At 34.4% G+C, this 27,403-nt stretch overlaps 1 protein-coding gene across 4 annotated transcripts in view; it reads right to left on the bottom strand.

Annotated features, from left to right (window-relative positions):
* ADGRB3 (adhesion G protein-coupled receptor B3) overlaps nucleotides 1-27,403 on the bottom strand; it is a 731,624-nt gene that overhangs the window by 60,011 nt on the left and 644,210 nt on the right. For all 4 annotated transcript variants that reach the window (XM_086707169.1, XM_086707168.1, XM_086707167.1 and 1 more), the window contains 4 exons: nucleotides 10,222-10,372; nucleotides 7,596-7,665; nucleotides 4,990-5,056; nucleotides 2,401-2,486 (listed from right to left, as the gene is read on the bottom strand). In XM_086707169.1, coding sequence (XP_086563295.1) covers nucleotides 2,401-2,486; nucleotides 4,990-5,056; nucleotides 7,596-7,665; nucleotides 10,222-10,372 — 374 coding nt within the window. The remainder of the gene's footprint in view (nucleotides 1-2,400; nucleotides 2,487-4,989; nucleotides 5,057-7,595; nucleotides 7,666-10,221; nucleotides 10,373-27,403) is intronic.

The raw sequence follows: 27,403 nt of genomic DNA, 5'->3' as shown, positions 1-27,403 counted from the left end.
TTTTCTCTTACAAAGAGCTATGTGAATCAAACTGGATATTACATATAAAATGATTAAATGAGAAAAAAATACTAACTGCCAATGTAATAAATCCTTAGCTTTATACTCATTCTGATGATCTCATCTCTTTTTTTTTTTTTGACCTCAAGGTCATCAGTGGTGGAAGCATAGATGCTTGATTGATAGAAATCAGGGTTTTTTCTTCATTTAACTTATCATAAAAATAGCCACCATTGGTTGAATGAGTACTTGCTATTTGCTACTCTAATGAATCCTTTATACACATTATATTTCATATACTCTATTATGAAGCAAAAATGATTATCCCCATTTTTCAGGTATGAAGACCGAACCCCAGAAAAATGAAATAACATGCCGAAAGACACACACAGCTAGTAAACTACAGAGCTAGATACTGAGCATGGCTTTATTTAAAAACATTTTTTTACCTCAAAGCTTTCTCCTAACCACTAACCCCGACGCCTCCAATTAATAATACACGTGTGTGCATGCCACTAGTGGCAGAAGTGAGTTTCCATACACCATACTCAGTACGGTCAATTTATTCTTATATAATTAATCTGGGCAGAAATACTGAAGCTATTGCTCCAAGTCCAACCATACATGGCAGAATAATAGTGTGAAAGCTTCAAGTTCAAGTGGTACAGAAAGCAGTGTCTGTGCAGGTTCAGGTTTAGCTGGTTAAAGATACTATAGAGACTCATCTGAAGTGAAAAGTCTATGGAGACTCCTCTGACGTGATGGCCCCCCTTTGAAGGGAACCTCCAGTGATGTTTTGTTACATCACTGCAGTTCTAATGTTTGATATTAATGGTATCAAATTTTTATATTTATATTTATATTTTATATAAGCATTAAACCGAGTCTTTTACTAGGGGAAAACATACCTTGGTTATCTTAGAAGTCATTGCATAGATTATAAACATAAAGGACTTAAAATTCTCACTGCTCAGTGATCAAGTACTATGACTATTAAATAGTACTATAAATTAGTAAAGAAATAACAATTGTAGAGTAAGTTTTGAATGAAAGTACAGCTAAATAGAAAGGAGAAAGCTATAAACTTTTTATAAGAAAATATACACAAGAAAATTCAAAAGCATTAAGATTTCCTTTAGATTTCTACAAATTTGTAAGATGAGGTGACTATGTAACCTTAAAAGGCTGGTATCAATCTGCTTATGGAATGTTATTAGTCATTAAATGTGGTGGTATCATAGTAACAGTAAAATGAAAGGAGATGCTTTCCTAAATTTTGTAAGTGGTTAAAATGTGCAAATGAAAATTAAAAATAACTCTTCCTAGCAATTTATAGTCAAAACATCATAAAAAATGAAAATATATGACAAGAATACTGTTTCATTAGTGATTGTTTCATATGAAGAAATTTTCTGATATATACAATTAATCAAAGAGAATCTAGTATTTTTACCCTAGTAGGAATTACTTGTCTCGATTCCATTGTGTCACATATCAACATTATGTTTGATCTACCCTCCTGTCCATTGTGATGCAAACTAGGGGGACTTTGAAAATGTTCAACTAAGGACAAGTATTTTTATACCCCAATGTTTATAGCAGCATTATCAACGATAGCCAAATTATGGAAAGAGCCCAAATGTCTATCAATTGATGAATGAATAAAGAAGATGTGGTATACACACACACACAGTGGAATATTACTCAGCCATAAAAAAGAATGGTCTTGCCATTTCAACAACATGGATGGAGCTATAGAGAATTAAGCTAAGTGAGGCAAGTCAGAGAAAGACAAGTACCATATGATTTCACTCATATATGGAATTTAAGAAACAACACAGATGAACATAGGGGAAGGAAGAAAAAAGAGAAGGAGGGAGACAAACCATAAGAGACTATTAGCTATAGAAAACAAACTGAGCTTTAATGGAGGTCAGCAGGGGATGGGCCAAATGGGTGATGGGCATTAAGGAGGGCACTTATTGTGATGATCACTCTGTTGTATGTAAGTGATGAATCACTAAATTGTACTCCTGAAACCAATATTACACTATAGATTAGCTAATTGGAATTTAAATAAAACTTGAAACAAACAAACAAACAAAAGAACAAGTATTTTCACTCCAGCCTTAACATCTCATCTTCTTATCTTACAAACAAGCAATACGCACAAACAAACCCAGACTTTCTAATGGTCTTAAAAATTATTTTTAGATATTAGTTGCATTACTTAAGAATAGCACATTGAAAAAAAAAATCTGAATGGCAGACTCTACCAGACACATCGGTTCATCAGGAACAAAATTCAAGGCATAGTTAAAATGCAGTCAGTGATGATCTGGAATTGGAGTATGGGATTCACTGGTAAGGAACCTACAAAATCCACCAATTGCAGCTTACCCGGCTCTGTGTTTGAGCTTTTTATCTAGGATCCCATCTCTGGAAACAAGTTTATTAAATACCAAAATGCCAATCACCATGTTGACCTGTCAAACAGAAACAAAGGTTGACCTTTCAATGATATTGAAGGAAATTAGGTCCCTGTTTCTCCTGAAAACCCTCTTTGATTAATTTATAACCATTTCAGAATTATAAACTCACAATAGTAGTGAGAGAAAGCACTTGTCAAATATTTTATAAGTGCATAAAGGAGAACAATTTAACAATGGTGTGTTAACCTTAAAGTTTTAAAGTACGTTAAGTACATTAAATTTCCATGCTTTGCAGTTAACACTGAGGAGATTAACATTCAATTGTCTACCTTTTAAACAGTGCCATAATATGTGAGTCTGGCATTCTAAGTCACCCCTGATTAAAATCAATTGTCTAAATGAGTTTTACCCTATGAGAATCAAAAGATTTTCAGTCTCACAGTGTGAGACTAGATTGAGCCCTGGCAGCCAAAGGTGCTAAGAATTTGTCATTGTCCCCAGAAGTGAGAAAAGAACGTCTAAATTCCTCATACTGTGTAGCTATCTCTCCTATGGGTTGGGGGAGCATTTTGATGTACCATGCTTTTCTAGACAAAAGAGAAAGCCTATTCAACTCACCAGCATCCTTTAGGAGATGGATACTAACATCAACTCTTAAAATGTGCTCTATTGAACACTTCTCAGCATTTTCTAAGACTCTCTTACTCTCACTTAAAAGATCTTTGCGCATAATACATCTGAAATGAAATCACACATATTTTTCTCTCTCAAGTAAAATTGTAAAAAGCTGTAGAGATGGCTGTGGTCTATTTGTAGCAACTTATTATGATGAGCGCCCACAGTTCTCTAACCTACCAGCACTTCCTGACAAAGGAATCCAGTCCAACGCTGAGACCAAGATAATCAAGGAAAAATATTTTCTTTTTGCCTCCCTGCCCCTTACCCTCCATGATCAATGGAATCTTGGTGCGTCCCCCAGTGCAAATGATGAAACCTTTACATTGAAACTACTGGTTCACAAAAGTCTGTTTTAAATTAAACAGGATGACTGGTTAAGAAAAAAGAAAAATTCCTTTTTCCCAGAACTTTGGCCAGATGAAATATAAAGCTGAAATCTGTTTAACTGCTGGTATAAGGAAGATCCAAAGCAACTGATAGGTAGGGACTTATTAGGAAGTGTCACTCTTCATAGCTTTCTGACAAGATACCATTTAATCAAGAGAAAGACTTACTCATCTTCACATTTCTCATTATATGAACTAGGAGAAAAAAGTGTATTCCATGGATTCTATTAATCTACAATTTAATCATGAGGGAATCCATCACTACTCCAAAGACCATACTTTGGTTTTTCAATTATACATATACTCTTTGTTTCTCCATTTTAGGGTTATATGTATATTAACTTGGTACCTTAGGGAAATAATTCAATTGATTAAATAAGAATTCGATGCAGCAGACAAAAATGTGCCTAATAGCTTCCATCTCCCTATGCCCTTCTCTAAGACTGATGCCTAGATTTTGTCTTGTGAATCATGGACAGTTTCTGCTCCCTGCTATAGTTTAGAGGATGGAGAGCAAATGTTAAAGAAAGAAAAAATCATATAGAGTTATTAATAAAGATATTGCTAGCTTCCATATATGCAATGAATTGTTCAAGAAACCAAAGGGTAGTTCTCCAATTAGAACTCTAATTGCACAGTGATGTGGATCTTTGTATTTAATTCAGACCATTTTCCCCCTTACATTTTCATTTAAAGATTTATTAGACAAGAAAGATTTGTATTGCAATCTAGAATATCAAAGTGAGAGAACGAAAGGTAAATTGGTAGCAAATTCCATGTTCCCATAATTAAATATGTAAAGGAATTATTTAGTGATTCTAAAAAGAAAAAAAATTTAAATCCTTATGCACAAAATACGGCAGGGGTTCTCAACTCGGGGGTGATTTTTGCCCACAGGGAATATTGGGAAATGTCTGGAGACAGCTTTGATTTTTACCAACCTGAGGATACTACTGGTATCTATCTAGTAGGTAGAGGCCAGGGATGCTGCTAAACATCCTGACATATACAGGACAGCCCCACAACAAAGAAATATGTTATCCAAAATCTGTGCACTGAGGTTAGGAAACTCTGACACATGGACATAAGTTTTCTTGTTGACATTTGGTAGCAGCAGCAGTTACTAAGATTAAGCGATCTTTACAACGATGGAGATCGCACAGAATGGTGTAAAGTGAAATGATAATTGATTGTGTACATTAACAATGAAGAATTGGTTGAAACTTACTCAAACTTCTTCATAAATGTGAAATTACTGTAAGAGAAATCCCACACTTGCATGTTCAATATTCTTCAGTCTTCAAAGTAAGAGTATTTTAGAGTACTAAAGGACTAAAGAGCAGTTGGTATTCAAATTTAAGTAGTCATTAATAATGAAGTAATAATACATTCTACGTTAAAGTGTCTTTACAGTGAACACAAAAATTGTCACTGTAATTGAAGCCAAGTAGTCTTTGATAAGAAAACAGAACGAGTAGATTTTGATGTTTTACCAGGACAACAGCAGCTGCAGGTCCAACAAAAGCGTAGAGTAGTCCTCCTTCAAGAGAGAGCCAGCAGCTAAAAACAACATCAGATAAAAACTAACAGAAATTAGTGATAAGTGCTAAACCATTGAAGTGTGATACAAATTACTTAGCGTTCAAATGTGGGCCCATTTTGAAGGTTTGTAATTAAGCAGAAATGCATGGAAGAGGTGGAAAAAGCGAAAATGAGAGCATTTGATGCGTGAGAAACACTATACGCCTTTCGCAGAAAAGAAACTTTTATTTTAAGGCCTTACTTTCAGGCAGTTAAAACATTTTAGACAAATTACTCTTCCAGTGAGATTTTTATATTGACTTTTAGTACAAAGGTGACTATCACATAAGTTTTGTAAAATGGTGCTCTGTATCCATTATGAAAATTTTCAAACGCTCTTTCAAGCAAGAACAGCATGCTTTTAGAGTCTTGCGTATGCCATTTATGTGTTCTTCCTTGAGGCCATTGAGATATCGGGAGAAATTGGTTTAAAAGCCATCACTGAAAGGAACAAATAATCTATATTTTGTGCGCTTGTTTTTTGTCCTGATTTTACTTTTGCCCCAGACTACTAACAAAATTCAGTAAAGATAAGCTTTTGAATAAAAATAAGTGTGGCTGTGTTTATTTCAATTACTAAATTCACCAGGAAATGCAGGTTTGTACTGATATTGACATGGTAGCCCATTTAGGTAAGAACACTTATTCTCTCACAGTAGAGAGGCATGAAGAAGGCATGGGGCTTGGCACTGGAGGCTTTGCAAGGTGGCCCATCTGCATGTGCATGGTCTAGGAATATAAGGAAATATAAGGAATGTAGGAAAACACCAGGAGATGTTTTATCTCTGCTGATGCAATGAGTCACACCTACTACTTCTTGCATCTGCTTTTGACACTTGACCCTGTCAGTATTACTTCTAGGTCCACAGAATCATCATGCTGCCTCCAAAATTAACAATTAACAATAACTATTATATATTGGTTCTAAGGACACACTTTTTCTATATTGGTTGTGGTGGTGGTTACCTGACTTAGGCATTTGTTAAAACTCACAGAACTACACACTTAACAGTGTGAATGCTGCTCTGCATAAATTTTATCTTAATTAAAAATTTTAATCTAGTAGTTATACACACACACACACACACACACACACACACACACACACAGCAATGCATGTATCGATATATACCTAAAACAAATGTGTGTGTATGTGGGTATTCGAAGTCTGCATTTAGTTATTTCTCCTTGCCATAACAGTGAACAGATAAAATTCTACTTTCCTACTTTGGGGTTGATAATTTAATATCTACGTTTTAAAATAAAACACCTGGGCGAAAAGCCTTTAGTCTGATAGAACACTGTAGTTTTGTGTCTCTGAGACTGCCACTGATTTTCTACTGTATTTTTGTGAGTTAATCTTTAAACTGACATACTACTCATTATATTGTACTCGGTTTCAATCACAAACTCTTTGAAAGTTGGAACCATATCATCCATAATTCCTACCTCTTGCTATATCTCCAACACAGTGCCTTTCAAATACTGGATTTATACCGAAAGTCATACTCCTGTAAAAGGTAATGGCTTAAAGGTAATAGTGCTGTAGTAAGCACTACACTACAACATGCGCTATCAGGGAGTTTTGCTTGTTTGTGTGTTTATAACATAGATGGCAGAAGAAAAACAAGTGCTCTAATGACATGAGTTCTTTAAATTCTTTGGAAATGTCCTTTTGTTGGGCAGGTGGAATGATGTCTCTTCTCACAGTCTCCATTTGGATGAGCCCACTAGAAGGACTAATTAGCACTAATTCCCATCTCAAACCTGAAGACAAACCGAAAATCTCACTTTAAAAATTTATACTTGTAAGAAGATGCGCCCATCTTTTTCTCCACTTCTCAACTGCCTCCTCACCTTGAGAGAGCAGATGAAATAAAATATCAAAGTGCATTGTTTTAAATTTTAAATATTTCAATATAAACTTTATTTATAAAATCTCCCTTGAATTTATCAGTGTTACAGCTGTGATAAGGATGGGCTGATACCCCACCCTCTTTCTTCCCTCTAATTTCTCCCACAGCCTAGGCATTTTCTAATGTGTAATTTACTGATCCCCCTGATCCTTACGTTTCAGTATTACCCTAACACGGCAACAAAACTTGAGCTGATCTTTCACAACTTGGTTGATACTAATATACATTATCATCAGTGAAATTAGAAGCTCACATCAGGATCATATTCTAAAAGGGAAACATCAAGATTTATTCAGATCTAAACAAATGCATTTGAGATTAAACACACAAAGTAAATATTGAAATATTTTAAAAATCAAATTCATTGTCCTTATGAAGAAATGTGAAATTGAAACAAGGATTCTGAACAGGGCTTCACCATTTACTTCCTAACCTCTGCGCATTTCAGCTACCTTATATCATTCCTCACTAATGTGATTTCTACCATTGTTAATGACTCAGTGACAAAATGCAAGGCATCAGCAGTGCCAACCAAGACTAATGGAGCATAGATGATGATTTACTTAATTATAAACATGATTTATCACTGTGGATGGACTTACTAGTGATCAGTGCCATATCCTTTCGTCCTTGTGAAGCCTACTGATGTGGCCACTACTAATGCTGGTAAACCTGCAAGAAAAACATGGTCAGACTTCACGTTCAGCTGTAACCACTGTGTACTCTGGCTCAAGAAAAGCTAGGACAGACTCAAAATGCTTACATCGAAGCAACTACATTTGGATGAATTCCTTCATAAAGTATGTTTCCATTACAAAATTTCTTTCAAGTACAAAAATATGAGAGCGACAGCTGGGTTTTTAACTCAGTGCACTTCTCTAATGTTGCTAGGTTACCACCACATTTGACATGGGTTTAAAGGAAACTAATAACAGAGATTTAGTATATCTTTTAAGTTATTTTTCCCTAGGGGTTTACACTGTTATAAAGGAAATTTATAGTTATAAAATCAGAAAGGCAAAAAATGGATGTTCTGCTGTGATAGAATATCACAGAAGTGGAACATTTCAGGTGGCCCCATATTGATTCATATCAAGTTGTACTTATTATAAGACAGAAAAAAGTAAAGCATTCATGTAATTCTTTCTTTATGATTTACTTATAATAACAAGAGTGTAGGGCCAAATTAAGGCCCCTAAGGAATTAATTTTGGGGCTTCTTGGTCATATTCCTTTTAGCAATCCCGAATGAAGGTCAGAAAATATATGCCAGTTTCGCTTCATGCACTTCTCGGTAGGTATCACTCCACACATTGCTCAGTCCATTTTGGAATTCAATTGCCCGCATACCTGTGCCAATTCTGACCTAACAGCTTTTAGTTTATGTTTGTCTGAATCATGCTCTCCTTACTCAAGTTCAAAGGAATGCCCCTGTGTTTTGGTGAACAGAGCTCAGTCTAATCCACGCTGTTTAATTATTTTACAAAAATTGTGGTCATGTCTTCTTTTCAGGAAGGTGATGTTTGCCTTTTCAGGTTGAAAATCCATCATCTAATCACCTTCTTGAGTCCCCTCCACCTACCTTCTTTCTTCCTATCATTTCCCCTCCTTCCTGCTATTCTCTTCTGTGAGTCTTTTCAAGTGACACCACATTCCTTCATGAGGTTTAATGACAAAAAATATGAAGGGCATCTCAGAGGGACACATCATATTTTTAAACAAATATGGGCCTCTCCCACCCCGTACACACACACACACACACACACACACACACACGGATATATATAGTTGACTTTTTGACTGATTACATCAAGTTCATTAGAAAAAAATTCTCTTCTGGGTCATAGCTAAAGCATTAATAGTCTTCAACCTGTACAATTTATTGTATTGTATTGTATTGTATTTATTTGTATTGTAAATACAAATTATTTTCCCAAATTTATTACATTGCACTTTGCTGTATAGAAATTCACATGCCACTAATCTGCCACCTCCCAGAATTCTTGATAGTCTAGCACCATTGCCTTAGCTTTTTTGCTATTCAGAGTAGTTTAACATTATCTGTAAACTTGGAGACCAGCTGTGAGCCCTCTCCTCAAGATCTTTAGTAATGACACAAAACGAGGTAGTTACCATTCTTGAAAACTGCCACTTTTTATACTTAGGTAAAGTCACTTACCTGCATTCTATATTTCTTGGATCTATGGCACTGATTCACGACAAAAGTGTCCCCTGATTCAGTACCAATTTAACTTTAGAAGGTCTTTGTCATGAAATTCAGACAAAAGTTTTATGAAAGTGCAAGTAGAATACATTCTCCCATTTGCCTGTGTAAAGAGCCCTAATATATTAATCCTACTTTTTCCAGTATGAATTATTCTGTTATTGTAATAAGTCCGCTTATTTGTAATTTATCAGCCTCCATCAAGCATCCTATTCTCCAGTCTTCTCGTCTATTAGGTATCTGTTGTATATTTGGTCCAAAATTCCCCATTTTTTTTAGTTCAAGTCTTTCAGAACTCAAAGGCAAAAATGACAAAATCCTGAGGTTTTCTGAAACTAGTTTCTTTAAAGTAACTAATTAATTCTAATTAAACTAATTAATTCTAATTAAACATTAGAATGGGCCTTATGAAATGCATGGATCTTCAAGATGCCCATTTTGTAAGGCAATTTGACAGAAACTTTTCCTAATAAAGAAAAGCAAACAACGAATTAATTCTCAGTCTGTCAACAATTCTGTTTTTCCTTTGAGGACCCCACGCACTAGTCACAAGGTTTCATTCACTCTCTAAGTGGACTTTCTTCCTGTGATGGACAGCTGTAGTCCTTAATTGTTTTGAGCTCTCTTGGAATGGACTTCTCAAAGTTTTCTTGTGGGGAATATGTGACTAGCACCTGTTTTGAGCCCTGAACACTGTAAGACATTTTGCATTTTCAGAATGTATTAGCAGACAACACTTTGCTGTACTGCCTGTAGCTATCCTAGGCTTCTTCTTACATCACTGCTTAACTGAATGGCTATGTGGTCATCCAATATTTACTCCTTCTTAAAGTTCCAAATGCTCAAAGAATGTTCAAAAATGACCAGCTTCATTTATTTCCACTTCCATTTATCAAATTGGACAAAAAAAAGTAGGTTGGGGATAATCACACCCTATTGCTTCATTATATGTGTTCAAAGTCATTTTAACAACAAGAGCATGAAAGGGCATATTAATATGCTTACCCCATCCAAGGCACAAAAAACGTTTCCTTATAAGCCGGGTCCTAATTTTTCCAGTCACAGCCATATAGGACTGCCACGCCTCAGTTAAAACCCAACAGAACGAAGCCAGGAAGAAAAAGTGCAAAAATGCAGTGGTGGTTGTACAGATGCTCTGTGGAAACAGAAAAGACTCACACTGAATATAGTGGGGGGGGGGTGGGGGGTGGGGGGTGGGGGGTAATCTTGTGTCCTCCAGAGGACTGTTCATCTTCAACTCATTGCTTTTATTTCAAATATCTACCTCTCCTGTGTGACAGAGTAATTATTTACAGAAATTAGAAACCCTGCAGTCTTTATGCTGCATATGATACGTATGATAGAAAAAAGATATGTCCTAATTCCATTTGCATGTTCAATTTTTTATGAGGAGAAGCCTGAATGTAAATTAAAACCCAAGGGAGATTACAATTACTACTTTACTTGGAATTTTTTTTTTTCTTGAAATGTAATTATGGGAATGGTCCTATCTTCAGTTTAATTTAAGTTACAGACATCTTGCATAACTCTTTTGGCTACGTTCTTGATCCTTCCATTTCATCTGATAATTCTTTGTTATTTTATCTGTGTTGATGCTAAGATTACAACCCAACAGCCATCCAAAAGGAAAAATTGCTTTTATACAAGTGTGATATTCAAGGTAGAAAAGTATAAAATGAGATTTGGTTAATAGCCTAGTGCAAAAATAACATAAGTATTTTTAAGTACTTAATACATTGTTCTTTATTATTGCATTACAGTGTGTTGTATGTAATCAAGTCATTTTGAAAAGTTAATCGAGTCACTGGCAGTACACAGCCATGATTTCATAGATATTTTACTTTACACAAGTTAATCATTCTGAATGTGCCAACCATTAGTTACTCGTGACTCATCTGCGAAGGTGAACAGCTGAATTTTGGTAGAAGCTGCTCCTTATTTCACTACTAGTATAATGTCTTTGTGTAAATCTTGTTAAAATGCAAGTCTTCATAAATCAGAATCAGTAACTAAACTAAATTTAGTAACTAACTAAACTTCCTCTGTCAGTCTGTCTTGCTATTCCCCAAAACTGAAAAGAGCAAAGCACAGAAGTAGAAAAACAATCATAAAAAAACCTCATTAACAGAGAAATAAAAATACAACTCTCATCTTCCCACCTCCACCCAATACACTGTTAAAGCCAAATGTCTTTTAAATTTTTGGCCCAAATTATTCCTATTATTTGTTTATTCTCTTGAAATTCACCAGATGTTAATTCAGCTTTTCAGTTCTTTTAATCCTATAAAAAGAACTTCACCATGCTTATCTCTTGAGGTTGTTTTAAATGTTGAGAGATAATGTACAGAAGCTGAGTAGCACCATGCTAGGCATATAGCAAGTGCATCAACTGATTATGACCATAGTCATCATTATTTTAAAAACAGTACTAAGGTGTTACCAGTTGGTTTTCAGCATGTGATTCCTTATTTCATGTAGCACTTAAAAATCCTAGGTTACTTATGTTTATCCTCACAAAGATGACAATTCTCAGTATGATAAGGTCATGGATTTCTAGAACCCTTTCCTCATACCTTTACTCCTATTTCAGGCATAATGTAGTCACTTGAACCAACTGTGATTCCTTCTATACTTGAGACATTGAGACTTTTCTTCCAGGTAAGGGTTTAAATATCTGCAGGCTGACTACTTTTGTTCACTCCTGATCTACGGTTCCTGATCCCAATCTGAATTTCAAAGATAACTCTTCCATTTAATACCCATAGTTACACTTTCTAATTCACCTGTCATTTCCTTCCACCAGTTGGTCCCATCTCAATTGTATGTGCTAGCAAAATTATTCCTTCCCCATTTTAAACTATCAATATAAGGTTGTATAAAACAATGTAAAAATATTGCAATATTAAATGCTAAGTACTAGATGCACTGAGATTTTATAAGAAATAATAAAATGCTCAATGTGTCAATACAGAGACTTTTAATTTGCTCTTTCTATATTATGTTTGTTGCTTTGGGACTCTCTGTTACACACTTTAATTCTAATACAAATTGAAATGGATGCCATTTGGGGCTACTGACATTTATCTCAATAATTCATGTCTCTCTAGACAAGAATATGGCCACAGTATGCGTGGAAAATGTGTAGTAACTAGAGAACTAAGACCCATTTTTATGAGCAATCGCATTCTACTATAATGAGATGAATATTCATATATGTCTAGAAACTGTTCTATGAAGGAAAGCTGTCTCAACCCAAAGAATGTATATATATGGAAAAAGTGGTCTAAAGTCACAAAACTTATCTTATGTGAAGAGTACAACAAAATCTATGTTCCTGAAAATAAAGAGAGAGCTAATTTTTCTTCATCATATGAAGAATCACTACAAACTCAGACATTGCACATGAGACACACGATTTTTCTGATAGATTCGATAAACTGTCTTTTTAAGATACAACTTTTATAATAGCAATTTTCAAATAAACTATTTTCCACATGTGTCATCTCAGTTTCCACATGAGTAGCCTTTCTAATATTCAGGGTTCAGGATTCCTTGATTTCCTTTTTCCACATAACCTATATCCCACATTGACCATCTCTTGGATCCCCTCAGTACTAGAGACTTTTACATTTAGAAATCTCACTCTGGTTCTATTTTTCAACGTTTATTTATTTTTGGGACAGAGAGAGACAGAGCATGAACAGGGGAGGGGCAGAGAGAGAGGGAGACACAGAATCGGAAACAGGCTCCAGGCTCTGAGCCATCAGCCCAGAGCCCGACGCGGGGCTTGAACTCACGGACCGCGAGATTGTGACCTGGCTGAAGTCGGACGCTTAACCGACTGCGCCACCCAGGCGCCCCTGGTTCAATTTTTCTATAAGCAGATTTATATACTGTCATCTGTTCAATTTTCCTACTACTAGACTCACTGTCATGACCTTGAGTCTTACAGCCTCTCCTTATTCACCTGTGTGTCTACTTTTGACTCCCACAATAAGTGAGTCTTGACAGCTTGCCATTCCAAACCTGAGACTCACTAGCACCTCAAGTTCATCATCCAATTCTTCTGCTACACCTGCCTTGCCGAATCTCAATTTGGTCCTTTACATGTGCTGAGTGTGGTTGATAAATATTAAAAAACTTGAAAAGGTATTTAAATTGGCAAACTGAGCACTGTTCATACCTGTCACCCTCATGTATATTATTCACCCCAAATCCTCAGGGATAATAGAAAAGATTTCATAAAATTAAAGAAAAGAAGTATAAACTGTGGTAGAGATTGTGAGAAATATCTAAAAAACGAGCAGATGATGGCAGACAGAAGGATACCCCAGCTCAAAGCTACACATAAGGAGCAGAGATGAAGACATGGAAATAGGGGAGTAAGATACACAGATGACACACAGTTCTAACATCTGTTTGAAACTACGTTCAGAAGGAAAAAATAGAGACAATTTCAAGGAAAGGCAGCATTTAAAGAAATATTATGGAAAAACTTCTCAGAACTTCAAAGATCCTCTGGTCTAAAGGATAACTTGAAGATAAAACACACACACACACACACACACACACACACACACACCCCTAGTTACAGTGTGATGAAATTTGTGAAGATCAACGATAAAGAGAAAATCTTAAAAAGGTGTCAGAGTCAAAAGAAAAATTACTTACAAAGAAATAATCAAGTTGGCATCAGACTCCTTGTGAACAACCCAGGATACAAGAAGACAAGTAGAATAATACCTTCAGCATTATAAGGGAAAATAACTTTGAAGATAGATTTCCACACCCAGCAAAACTATTATTCAAGTGAGAGGCAGAAATAAATATATTTTTATAATTAAAGGAACCTTGAAGTTTACTACTTCAGGATTCTCTCTGAGAGAACTGGTAGACAACATAAGCCAATAATAAGAAGAAATCCAGGAGGAGGGAATAGGATAAAAGAAGTAATGGGCAGCAAAGAGAGTGATGAAATACATTAAGTCTAAAAAAATGTTTATTTAAAAGCTTAAATATATTTTAATTTTAAAAATATGGCCACATGTATATAAAATTCAAAATGATAGTAATGAGGGTTAAAAGGTGAGAAAAATAAAAGTTGCAAGGGATTGGGGGAAAATGAAAGTATGCTAAGCCTTTTTTTTTGTTCTCAGGAATATTAGAGATACTAATTGACTCGAGATGTTAGAAAAATACGCTTGAACATGTATATTAACAATGTTAAGGTAACCACAAAGAGGTACAAACAAATAATATATTTATAAAATAGTAGAGGAAAAATAGAACTAAGAAAAAATTATCAGCCTAATAAAAGGCAGGAAAAAGAACAAAAACAAACTAGAAAATATGATAAATAAAAAAATAACAAAAATAGTTCCAAACATATACAAAATTATAGAAATGGGAATGTTTTAAATTCATTAGCTAAAAGTTATGGACTTTTTTAAAAATTTTATTTCAGAAGGAGAACGTTTGAGTAGGGTAGAGGGGCAGGGGCAAGGAGAGAGAATCTTAAGCAGGCTCCACACCCAGCACAGAGCCCGATGTAGGGTTCAATCCCACAACCCTGGGATCATGACCTGAGCCAAAATCAAGACTCAAACACTGAACTGACTGATATACCCAGGCACCCAAAAGTTAAGAACTTTCATATAGGATAAAAAAAATCAAAATCTAGTAATTTATTTACAAGAGACATAGCTCAAACCTGATGACACAGGAAGACTGGGAATAAAAAGATAAAAAGAGCTATATTAAGCAAATGCTAATATGCAAAAATCAGATGTCACAATGTTAATATTGAAAAAAAGCATTAAAAGAGATGAAGGACTTTTCATGCTGATAAAAGGAGTAGGTGATAAAGGAGTTTCCAAAGAACACATCTCTGTGAAACTAATAAGAATTTTTCAAAGTGTGTGAAACAAAAACAGAGAAAACTACAAGAAAAACTGTCAAACTAGGTTTATAATGAAAGACAACATACATTTTTCATAAAGTCACAGGAAATTTGGGCTCTTTCCATAATTTGGCTATTGTTGATTAATGCTGTTATAAAAATCAGGGTGCATGTATCCCTTCAAATTAGTATTTTTGTATCATTTGGGTAAAAGACTTGTAGCACAATTCCTGGATCCCAAATGCCCATCATATGATTAATGGAAAGATGTGGGGTACACACACGCACACACACACACACACACACACACACACACACACACACACACACACACCATGGAATAGTATTCAGCCATAAAAAAGAATGAAATCTTGCCATTTTCAAGGACATGGATGGAACTAGAGAGTATTATGCTAATTGAAATAAGTCAGTCAGAGAAAGACAAACACCATGTGATTTCACTAATATGTGGAATTTAAGAAACAGAACAAACTTGGTGGTGGGGGAAGAGAGGCAAACCAAGAAATAGACTCTTAACTCTAGAGAACAAACTGATAGTTACCAGATGGGAGGTGGGATGATGGGTTAAACAGGTGATGAGGATTAAGGAGGGCACTGTTGTGATAAGCCCTGGGTGTTGTATGGAAACAATGAATCACTAAATTCTACACCTGAAACGATTACACTGTATGTTAACTAACTAGATTTAAATAAATAAATAAATAAATAAATAAATAAATAAATAAATAAATAGTAACAATTATATACAGATACACAGAGTCACAGGAAAAGTGGAGAAAATGATAACATGGAATATTATAATAACAATAAAAGTGATTAACCTTTCTTTGATTAATTACTATATGTAAGAAACAGAGCATGTGCAGCTCTTTAACATACAAAATACAGAAGTTAACTACTCCTAAGAAAGTAAAATAAAATAAATTTGAGGAAGTTTATTGCAGGGCATTTTTTGCAAACAGGAATATGATAAAATTATAAATCAAGAACTAAAAATTATAATACTGTACCTCTTAGGGTAAAAGCTTTTAAATAGTTCATGAATTAAAGAGAAATTAAAACATAAATTATAAACTATTTAGAACTGAAAAACTAGGCAATATATATTTACATCAAAATTTGTGAAATTTTGCTATGATAGTACTCAGGATTATTAAAGCCTTACATAGAAAAATAATAGAAAATGAAAATTAATAGGCTACTTAAAGAAATCAGAAGAAATGTAATACAGACAAAACCAGAAATTAGTAAAGTGTAAATAAAATATACAATAAAGTTAACCTAACCTAAATAACCTGAAGTTAATAAAACTGAGGATAATTTAAAAGGCCAATAAAATAGGTAAACCTTTGGCAATTGTGACCTTTTTAAAAGATGGAGAGGAGACAAATAACATTAGAAATCAAAAAAGTTATTAAAAGTATCATAGAAGAATATGTACTATATACACATGAAATTGAAACCTATATAAAATGGACATTCTTCTAGAAAAACAATCAAAATTGGCATGAGAGATAAAAAATAATTTTGGATAAAATTAAAAGGTAATAAAGGAAATAATCCTCCAAAAATGACAAAAACTTCAGAAAGATTTACAAGCAAATTCTCCCAATCTTAAGGAATATATAATCACCAGTTAATAGGACATTTCCAGGAAAAAGAAAAATACTAAAAGATTGATTCATTTTATAAGGTTTGCATAACACTGACACCAAAAAGAACAAGAAAACTGTAAGCCACTTTAATCTATCTACATAAATGAGGAAGTATTAAGTAAAAGATCAAACCCAGAAGTATAGTAAAAGCATAATAAATCATTATCAAGTAAGAGTATGTCCAGTAATGCAGGATGATTTGACATTAAAAGTGACCTCCATATAATGTATTTATTATAATAGCAGATTAAAGGAAAAAATGTGATCATATCAAAATATGGGAGAGAACTTATTAAAATTCAAAACCCAATTGTCACTTAAAAAATCTTTATTGCAAATTATGAATAGAGAACATTCTTAATAAAGATTATCTCTCCAAAACTTATGACAAAAAACATATTTAACAGTGAAATATTAGAAGAATCCCCATCAATTATGAATTAAAAAAAGTAGGTCCACCATGACCTCTACTATTCTAAATTGCACAGATGGTCCTCACCAAAACAATACAAGAAAAAGCAATAGGAAAGGAAAAGACAATACTGTCATCATTGTAGAAATATATCTCCTTACTGAAAACAAAAATACTTATTCAAAGGAATACATGCACCCTGATGTTTATAGTAGCATTATCTATAATAGCCAAATTATGGGAACAGCCAAATATCCATTGACTAATGAATGGATAAAGAAGATGTGGTATATATACATTAGATACATAATGGAATATTACTCAGCCAAAAGGAGAACGAAATCTTGGCATTTGCAAAGATATGGATGGAGCTAGAGAGTAATATACTAAGTGAAATAAATCAGTCAAAGAAAGCCAAATCCCATGTGATTTCACTCATATCTGGAATTTAAGAAACAAAACAAATGATCTTAGGGGAAAAAAGCGAGAAACGCAAACCAAAAAACAGACTCTAAGCTATAGAGAACAAGGTGATGGTTACCAGAGGGGAAGTGGGTGGGGAGATGGGTTAAATAGGTGATAGGAATTAAGTAATGCACTTGTGATGAGCACTGGGTGTTGTATGTAAGTGTTGAATCACTAAGCTGTACACCTGAAACTAATACTCCTTGTATGTTAACTGGAATTTAAGTGAAAACTAAAAAAATAAAAAGAAATATATCACCTTATTAGGAAACCCAAGAGGATCTATTTTTAAACTATTAGAAATAATAAGAAGAACCAAAAAAGTAGCTAAATACAAGGTAAATATACAATAATTACATTTCCTGTACACTGAGATCAATATACAAAATTAATTTTTCTATACATTAACAATATCCATTGGAAAATGTAATACAAAATTCTAATTAATTATGACAATTTTATCTTTCTTCTCCCTCTCAAACCATGTTAGAATGACTAAGTGTTTAAGCCACAGGATAAAGAATAGACAGTAGACAACAGTGAGCTCAAGATGTTCGCAAATTCAGATGTTGAGGGAAGATGGCATAACTGACTTACAGTGGAAGAGAATGTTGTAGCCTAAGTGCTTATAGAGTGTGGGAGGTGGTGAAGGAAATATTGATAGTAATGGACCCAATTCACTCTGCAGGCCTTCAAAAGGTTATAATATTTGGAAACAGAAGGAGGACCCAGGTTTGCATGGGGCTGAAAAAGAGAGAGGTTGGTTGAAAAATCTATATACAAAATAGCTGAAATTCTGTGTTTCCTCCCCACTTAATGCAGTCCAGCACTGTCACAAGGAGGTTAAGTCGCTGGAAAATTGAATGGGTTGGGTTCAGAACATAAGCATCAGTCTCATTAACAGGTAGGTGTACAAGGCAGATACAAGTGTAAATATTAAACAATAAGCACTCTCCTCTCATTTTTCCCTTCTGCTCCCAGAATGCCAAGTCAGAGATTAAAATTCACCCCCAGAGAGGGGGAGGAATCTTCATTGCTGGCTCATCCAAGAGGAGCACACTGTGAAATCTAAGTTTCTTTCTCCTTTCTTTCCTTCTTTCCTCCTCCCTCCCAACCTCCCTCCCTCCCTCCCTCCCTTCCTTCCTTCCTTCCTTCCTTCCTTCCTTCCTTCCTTCCTTCCTTCCTTCCTTCCTTTTATCAGGGTGAAATCTACCTTTCAATAAGTCCATCTGTCTATATAGAACTTCAAGTCACTTTTTAGGGCCTTGCTTTTATATATGAACACACAGATAATTGAGAAAATCTTCCAACGTGGAAAAAAAAAAAAAAAAGGTCAAGGAAAGAAAAAATAGGGTACTAAGGAGAGACAATAGAGGTAACAGAAAAATAAAAATTTCAAAAAAGTCTAAGTTCTTCAGAAACTGTGAAAAGAAATTGCACCTATAAAACAAAATCACTAGGGAAAGATTATCAGATAAAAGAATAGGTCCTATTTGTAATGACAATATAAACTATAAAACGACTCAAAAACATTTAACAAATATGTGCAAGAGCTTCATGTAGGTAATTATAACATTTAATTAAAGGATACAAAACAAGACATAAGTAAATGGAAAATATATTATGCACATGAATTGGAGACTCAACGTCATATAAATGTTATTCTTTCCAAAAATGCAGTTCCCATCAGATCTTAATATTTATTTATTTATTTATTTATTTATTTATTTATTTATTTATTTATCAATCAAAATAAGTCAACTCTAAGTCATAGAGAAAACCAAATACAAAGAAATAGTCCAAAAAGTCTAAAATTAAGAAAGAAGCATAGAGGGTTTTCCTAATGATATAAAACAGAATAATATGTAGTCAGATGATTATCATCCCTGTTTTGCACATGAAGGTTTGGAGAGACTAAGTAACTTGTCCAATGTCTCATGATTGATCAGTGAGGAGGAGGAGTTAAAACATGGTTTCCGCCTCCAGGTCTTGTGTACTTCCTTAACCACCTCACTCTGCTTTCTAACAATATTTTTTGCACACCCATAGTCTAATCTTCAAAATCATTTTTATCCCCTCATTTTCCACCTTAGTCTAAAATCAGATAACCTTGCCTTCAACATTACTGATGAGGTACAGGCTACCCATATTGTTGAGATCTTCATATTCCCTGTGCTCCTTACTTTGAAATTTCTCCCTTAATTTCATCTATTCCTTTTTCCTTTCCAAAGTAGAACCCTCCCCTTCCAGGAGATGGTATAAGAGAACTGAGACAGGTCCCTGGAGTCACACTGTGGGTTCATACCCTCACGGCTGCATTTACTGTTTGTTACTTAAAATCTCCTTGCCTCTCTCTCCTCATTATAAAAATGAGCATGATAATAGCATCTACCTCATAAGGCTGTTGTAAAGATTAAAGGTCATTATACATATAAGCTTGATACATAGCAAACACTCTTGATCCTATATTTGGTCAACTGTATACTCTCCTCCTTTAGTTAGTTCCCATGTTCCTATATACATAATCTCTTAGCCTACAAATCTATTGAAATCTATCTTTATCCACTCACGCACCCAACCAACCATTCAGCCTTCTTTTTAAATTTTTTTTTTTTTTTCCAAACGTTTATTTATTTTTGGGACAGAGAGAGACAGAGCATGAACGGGGGAGGGGCAGAGAGAGAGGGAGACACAGAATCGGAAACAGGCTCCAGGCTCCGAGCCATCAGCCCAGAGCCTGATGCGGGGCTCGAACTCACGGACCGCGAGATCGTGACCTGGCTGAAGTCGGACGCTTAACCCACTGCGCCACCCAGGCGCCCCGATTCAGCCTTCTTTTATTGGTTTATTCACACTGATTCTCATTGGGTTTTTCTCTTTCTTTCCAATCGTGGTCAAATTTCTTGAAGGGCTAAGCTAACCATCAACTTCTTTACTACCAACGTACACATTTTTTGTCTATCTAGCATCTCCCCTAAATTTCTTGCTTACAGGAATCACCCATGGCTTTCTAATTTCCAAATCTAATAAATAGAAGTTTCTTAGTTTGCCCCAAATACTTTGGACCTTAACATTCTCACATATGTTATGAGATTTTTCCTCTATGATATTTAAAGATTTCCCTAGCTCTAAAATTCTACAATATCATGAATACTATCTAATTAAAAGTCTAACTGAGCTATTCATGTCTTCTAGAATTAATTTTGGCAACTTATATTTTCCCAGAAAATTATCCATTTCATTTATATTTTCCAATGTCTTACTATACAGTTGTATATAATGTTCTCATAAATTTTAATACTATTTTTTACTTCTAAGTTTGCTTATCTATGTTTCCTATTTCTTATTTAGTTTATCAAAGACATCTGTTTTACTAATTTATTTCAAATCTTAATGATTCCTTAAGTCCAACTACAAAAATATTATTACATTATTACTGGGATGAACCTTTTAAAGTGTAAAATATAACTATTCTTTTCATTTGGCAGACTTTCAAGGATTCTAAGAACAAAATACTATGTTTACCTTATTCCCAACCTTCAAATAAATCAAAGAGTGTTAGCATTTAAAAATAACCAATCGTAGACAACAATTATGTAAATATTTCAAAAAACAAAAGAGAAAATGCTTTTGATGAGATATATATTAAAAAATTCAATGGAATATAAAATTCAGAAAAGCTTGCTTTTGCTAGAAATATGGAAAACAGAATTTTGAGATGAAGCACTTAAGGAGAATATTTAGAAACTCTCAAACAGTATCAATATCTGCATACTTTAATTACAGTATTTATGGAGAAATCAAGAATTACCAAAATTACTGCAACATTTAACAATCTTAGACAAACAAATCATTCTTTCATATGAAGCAATTCTTATTTGAATTATTTAGATAATTTTCTCCACTCACACACTAATTTGTCTAGAATAAATAACCAGACAACATGATGACTATAGTCAACACTACTGTATGACATATGTGAAAGTTGAGAGTAAATCTTGAGTTCTCATCATAAAGAGAAATATTTTTTCTTGTTTTCTTTCTTTTTATTGTATCTATATGAGCAGATGGATGTTGGCTGAACCTGTTGTAATCCACTTCACAATATATGTAAACCAATTATGCTGAATGGCTTAAATTTATACAGTGATGTATGTTATTTATTAATAAAACTGGAAAAAGTAAATTATAAATACATATGCCTTGCTATTTATATTGAATAAAACATGTACAAGAATAAAAGAATAAAAGTCTGAGATGCACCTGTAACTCCTTACATGTGAATGATGCCATGGGAAGAAACTCTGGTGTATCACCACAGTGATTTCAAAGACAGTTTTTTTTTTTAATTTTTTTTTAACGTTTATTTAGTTTTGAGACAGAGAGAGACAGAGCATGAACGGGGGAGGGGCAGAGAGACAGGGAGACACAGAATCGGAAGCAGGCTCCAGGCTCTGAGCCATCAGCCCAGAGCTTGACGCGGGGCTCAAACTCACGGACCGCGAGATCGTGACCTGGCTGAAGTCGAACGCTTAACCGACTGAGCCACCCAGGCGCCCCTCAAAGACAGTTTTTTAAAGGCTGCACTAATAACTGCCTATTCATATATTTCAAAAAAAGTGGTTTTTATAGGCTTAAAATAAAATTACTGTAAGAGTGAAGGTAACAGGTAAAAATGGCTTGCACAAAGATAACATATAACTTCACATCTAGTAAGCACTCAATAAAAAATACTGTTAATAATAAGGTCATAATTAAAAGCTTAGTCAAATACATGGGTTGATTTTTATTTGGCAAAACAAACATAATTGAAAATGTTTGAGATTATGTTTTAAAGGATGACAAAAAACTAACTTATCAAGTTACTACTCTGCCTTAAACATCAATTTTGCAACAGTGCTTCAAGGTAAATATTTTATAAATTAGGAAAAGAAGCTCAGAGAGATTAAATAACTTAACTGAAGATACACAGGAAGCAAATGAAGCAGCATGCCCTCTTTCCATTACAACATGTTGTCCTTTGCTGTGAAGGGCCCTGATTTTGCTAATGTTTATATTTATATGGTTATACTATACTATATACTATATATATATAGTATAATTTCAAGCCAGTGCAAATCTTTTTGAAATAGCCATATATAGATGGTAATAAATAGATGTTATTATATAGAAGCAAAAACCATATTAAATTATTAGTTTTTTTTTCCCAAATCACCACCAACAGAAGAATGCACCATTTAAAAGCATAGTTTTGGTTACATGGATTCCATCAACACATGTGCAAATGTACTTTGAGGTTATGTGGATAGAGCACCTCAATCCCAATGAGATGGATCGTTAAAACCAGTGTGCATTGTGACCATAAGCTCCATCATTTCGTAAAATTAAATTAAAGGTTTTATTATATTAAGACTTTAATCAGAGCTTTCTGTTAATGTCACTTCATTCAACCCCCTTCATCCCCTAGCTGCTGTGACATGCAAGATCAACAGCAATGTCATTTGTAGACAACTGACAAATATCTCTCATAGACCCCAATATTTAGCCTGTAAATTTTTCCTCTTGGATATAATGCAAAATATAGATAGAAGAAATATGATAGGCTTTAGTTTAATCTTGAAAACTCTTGGTTTTTCATTAAAAAGTTGCAATATTTGCTCAAAAACTGTGGCACAAAACTATGATAAGGAAACATGATCTCTCTGAGCCACGTTTCTTTCTTAAAAAAAAATTTGAAAAACAGAATTGCTAATATAAAGTCATGTATGATATGAAATAGTTAATAAATGAAGAAACACAAATAGTTGCTAAATGGGAGTACCTCAAACAATAACAATCCTTATTTGCTAGTACTATTAAAAAGAAAGAAATGCTAGATAGAAGTCAATAGAGATAAAAATCTGTTTCACAGATGTCAAAAATATGTATCTTGCAGAAAACATGTTCATATTTTGAAGACCTTGGAAAGTCTGTCACACATAACAGGAAAATCTGAGTCTTTGAAATGTGTCCTTTGGGAATCCAAACATTTGTACATCGTACACAGCAGATGCTTCATTATACACTGTTATCTCCAGGCTTAGAAAATAACAATTTTATTCAAAATGAAATATAATTAAGGCACTTGCTAAATAAGGCCAAGAGTTCAACTAAAGCTTTACTAATAATTTAGAAACTTTAAAATGTATTATAAGCTCTAAGATACCTCTAGGAACTGATTTACACTGTGTTCTATAACTGAAGAGAAAATCAAGTGTCAGTGGACTTATATCCTCTGGTGTAATTAAGCACCATATATAGTCACTCAGAAAGGAAGAATAGCAATGGAAACATTAAGTTGCCTTAAACTTGTATGACACAGAACAAACAAAACTCTGTAGCTCTGTTGCTGGGGTTTCTAGACAAAATATTTCTTTGAGGAATTGAAAGGTAAAGGGAAGTTAACGCTTCAATATCAAGAAGACATTTGGTTATTCTATTTATCAAGTTTAATCAACAGTTAGACTTGGTGTCACAAGATTATTTCAATGAAATGAAAAGAGTTTTTGATTCAGAGGCAGCATATTATGAAAAGGTCCTAGACTTTAGAAGCAGGCTAGTATTTCTCAACCATGGTTGCACAGTGGTATCACCTGGGGAGCTCTAAAAAATGTGTATCTATTAGAGTTCTCCCCTAAGATCTGATCTGTTCATCAGTGTAGGGTGGAGTTTGAGCATTAGAATTGCTAAAGCTCTCCAGGTGATTCTAATGTGCAGTCAGGATTCACAATCAGCAATTTGAACCATCACAGACTGACTCCTTGCAATGGAAGTTACCAAATGTGTGACCTTGCACAAATTATTTACTTCTCACAGCCTTGAAGTCTTTCATCTGTCCGATAAGAGTGAAAGTACTACATAGGATTACCTTAAAATTACATATAATAAATGTAAAGCGATTAGTTCTCACTAGGCTCTAAAAAGTATTAAACAATGACTATTTATGCAAATTTTCAACCCATTAGAGTAACTTATCTAGTCTTAGCTAGTTCCTAAAATTCTGGAAAGAGCAATGAAAATGGAGCCCTCTGTTATGCATTCATATTTTAATTTAGAATGTCATTAGAACTGGTAGACTTCTTTATAGAACCTGCTATGGAAAAAGAATCAAATAGCCACCAATGAACAGTGTGGGGGGTGGAACGGAGCAAAAACAGAGTAATGCTGGCCTTGATGTTCTTCTGGTAGAAGGCAGATTATCATCTGATCCTATCCTCTGGATTTCTCCAGATACCTGAGGAGAAATACCTAGTGTTGAACAACCACAACAGTTGAATTGTGCTAGATGTGATCACTGGGCCAGAGTTACAGGACGCTGGACATGATAATTTAGGATCTCAAAGAACTTCTACTCCAAAACAAAAATGTAAATCCTGAGATTGAATAGTTCCATTTGTGCTTACCTTTCAAATCCCTAATTGCTTATCTCTGAGCCACGCAACCCCAGATATTTCAAACCCAGCATATTTAAAAATGAGCTTTTCACCCTCTCTCTTAAGCTAGCTTCTCATTTTGTGTATTGACTCCACTGACCTCTCTATTTTCTTGGCCCTAGATGGGGCCATCACTCACTCCCTCATGAGCTATTAGTGACAGAGGGAGATTTCTGTGAAGAGACCACCCTTCTATTGGTCCTACCTCCTTTGGCAAGAATCAAGTGAAGCTCCTGAGCTAAGTATGGCAAGATGTTACCACTATCTCCCCTCTACAATGAAAGAAAGATCTTAGAATATATCTGGCACATACAAATAATAAATATGAGTCATAGTTATAAGTATTTTTATAATCATTACAAAAGGATATGGGTACAAGATTTACTTTTACAATGAGAAATACTGAAGTATGTTTAAATGTTGAGTCAAGTAAAGAAAGTATGAATCAGGAGAGAGAACCAATTGCATCAAGTACAGAAGATATGTGATAAAAATAAAACCTGAAGCACATGAGAAGAACTGGCCTTTGATAAGAAGAAAGTCCTCTCTTGACTTAACACATGTAGGAAGTAACAAATATTAGGTGAAAATGTAGATAAGGTAGCATACTTTGTGGTGGGAAGGTAACATGATGGCTACCAAATTCTCTTTGGAGTAGGAGTTGAGTCCATTGTTAAAGTTAAAAATGTTGGAGGGCAATCAGTGGTTTGGGTACATTTGAACACACAGGAAATTCTTTTTGTTGAGAATTGGAAAACCTGGTAACATGGAATTTCCAGGCAGCACTGAAGGGTCCATTGAGCTGAGTAATCATGCATATTAACAGCTCAAAACCAGAGACCTATAGTACAAACCTCCATCTACCTCAGAAATCACAAATTCTAGTCCCATGAAAAAAATAAAGAAATACTGGTTTTGCTATTTTTCTGTGAGTCGTTTTCTCTGGGTTCTTGTTGTAATGGATATCTAGTATATGGTTCTATTTTCTTCCCCCTTTGACTACTCATGACACACTCTGCCTAAGAAGACAAACCCACTCTATGGAAACAATGGAAGCTACTCCAAAAACAAATCAAGATTTCAGTCCATTGGTTGGGAAATGCTGAAATCACATTGTAGCAAATCCCTTATTCTGAAGCAAGACTGAAGAAGTGTCTCAAACTGCTACCTACCCTTTAATAAACAATTACCTTTGAAAGTTTAGAACCCTGCCAGGCTAGATGCTCAGTTTCTCAGCAGGTGGGACAGATGACTATGGTCAGAACACTATAATCCAGATTGGACAAAAATGACAGATGGCAAAACAAACTATTTCTAGTATCATTACTTTTACAAGCAATTCCTATAAATACCTTTTTGGAAAACATTTATTGGAAAAGAACAGCTTAGTCCAGTCAAATCCAACGTGATCTTTTTTCTTTACCATGTCTTAACAGGTATTGTCACTGAGGAATTTAGGGTCAAAATATTTACTGAGTACCCAGTGTATGAAAAATCCTGTATCAAATCCTGACTCAAAGTTTAAACATTTTACACAAAAACATAAAAATTATATAAGCACAAAAACACATTTGTAAGCAATTATGACATATGAATGTGTTTAAAATGGATTACTGGAATGAGTAAAGTCAAGAAGATAAGGATATTTTAAACTCTGACTTTATTTTTAATAAAAGATTCCTGAAATTTATTTTATCAATATAAAATAGAACTAAATTTTATTAGTATAATTTACTTTTAAATCCAGAGTCTAATTGAGACCTCAAACTTTGTTTAGAAATGGTGACAGCTGGATCACATGGTTTCTTGGTTGATCCCTAGCTTTATTATTAAGCTCCTTTGATTTAGTACAACATGTCATCCTTTATACCATTTCCTCTTATCATATGTAAAATTTTTATTACAACCAAAACAGAAAAAAGTGTCAAGAGGAAAATAGAAGCAAAATCCCAAAGACCATTATGTCCAAAATAGATTTTACCAAATATTTTAAGTATAGTCTTCTATTCTTATATCATGACTTTAAATTATACAGTTTAAAGTAATGTGGATGTGCTGAGAAACTCCCTCCATTCTTACCCACAAGCATAACAGTAGTGTAGAGAGAGAAAGAAAGATCTAGGCCCAAGGTTGACGGGGAGAGGGTGAGGAGGGGTGGAGAAGAAGTTGAAATGTGTTCCCAGGCTTCTCTAGAGAGCTATAATTTCATTCTCCTCATTTTAAGAGGGTGAAAACTGTTCCT

Source organism: Puma concolor, chromosome B2, assembly GCF_028749965.1.
Source record: "Puma concolor isolate L17-30 chromosome B2, mPumCon1.1.hap2, whole genome shotgun sequence".
NCBI lineage: Eukaryota > Metazoa > Chordata > Mammalia > Carnivora > Felidae > Puma > Puma concolor.
This window is presented reverse-complemented; position numbering and strand designations above follow the sequence as displayed.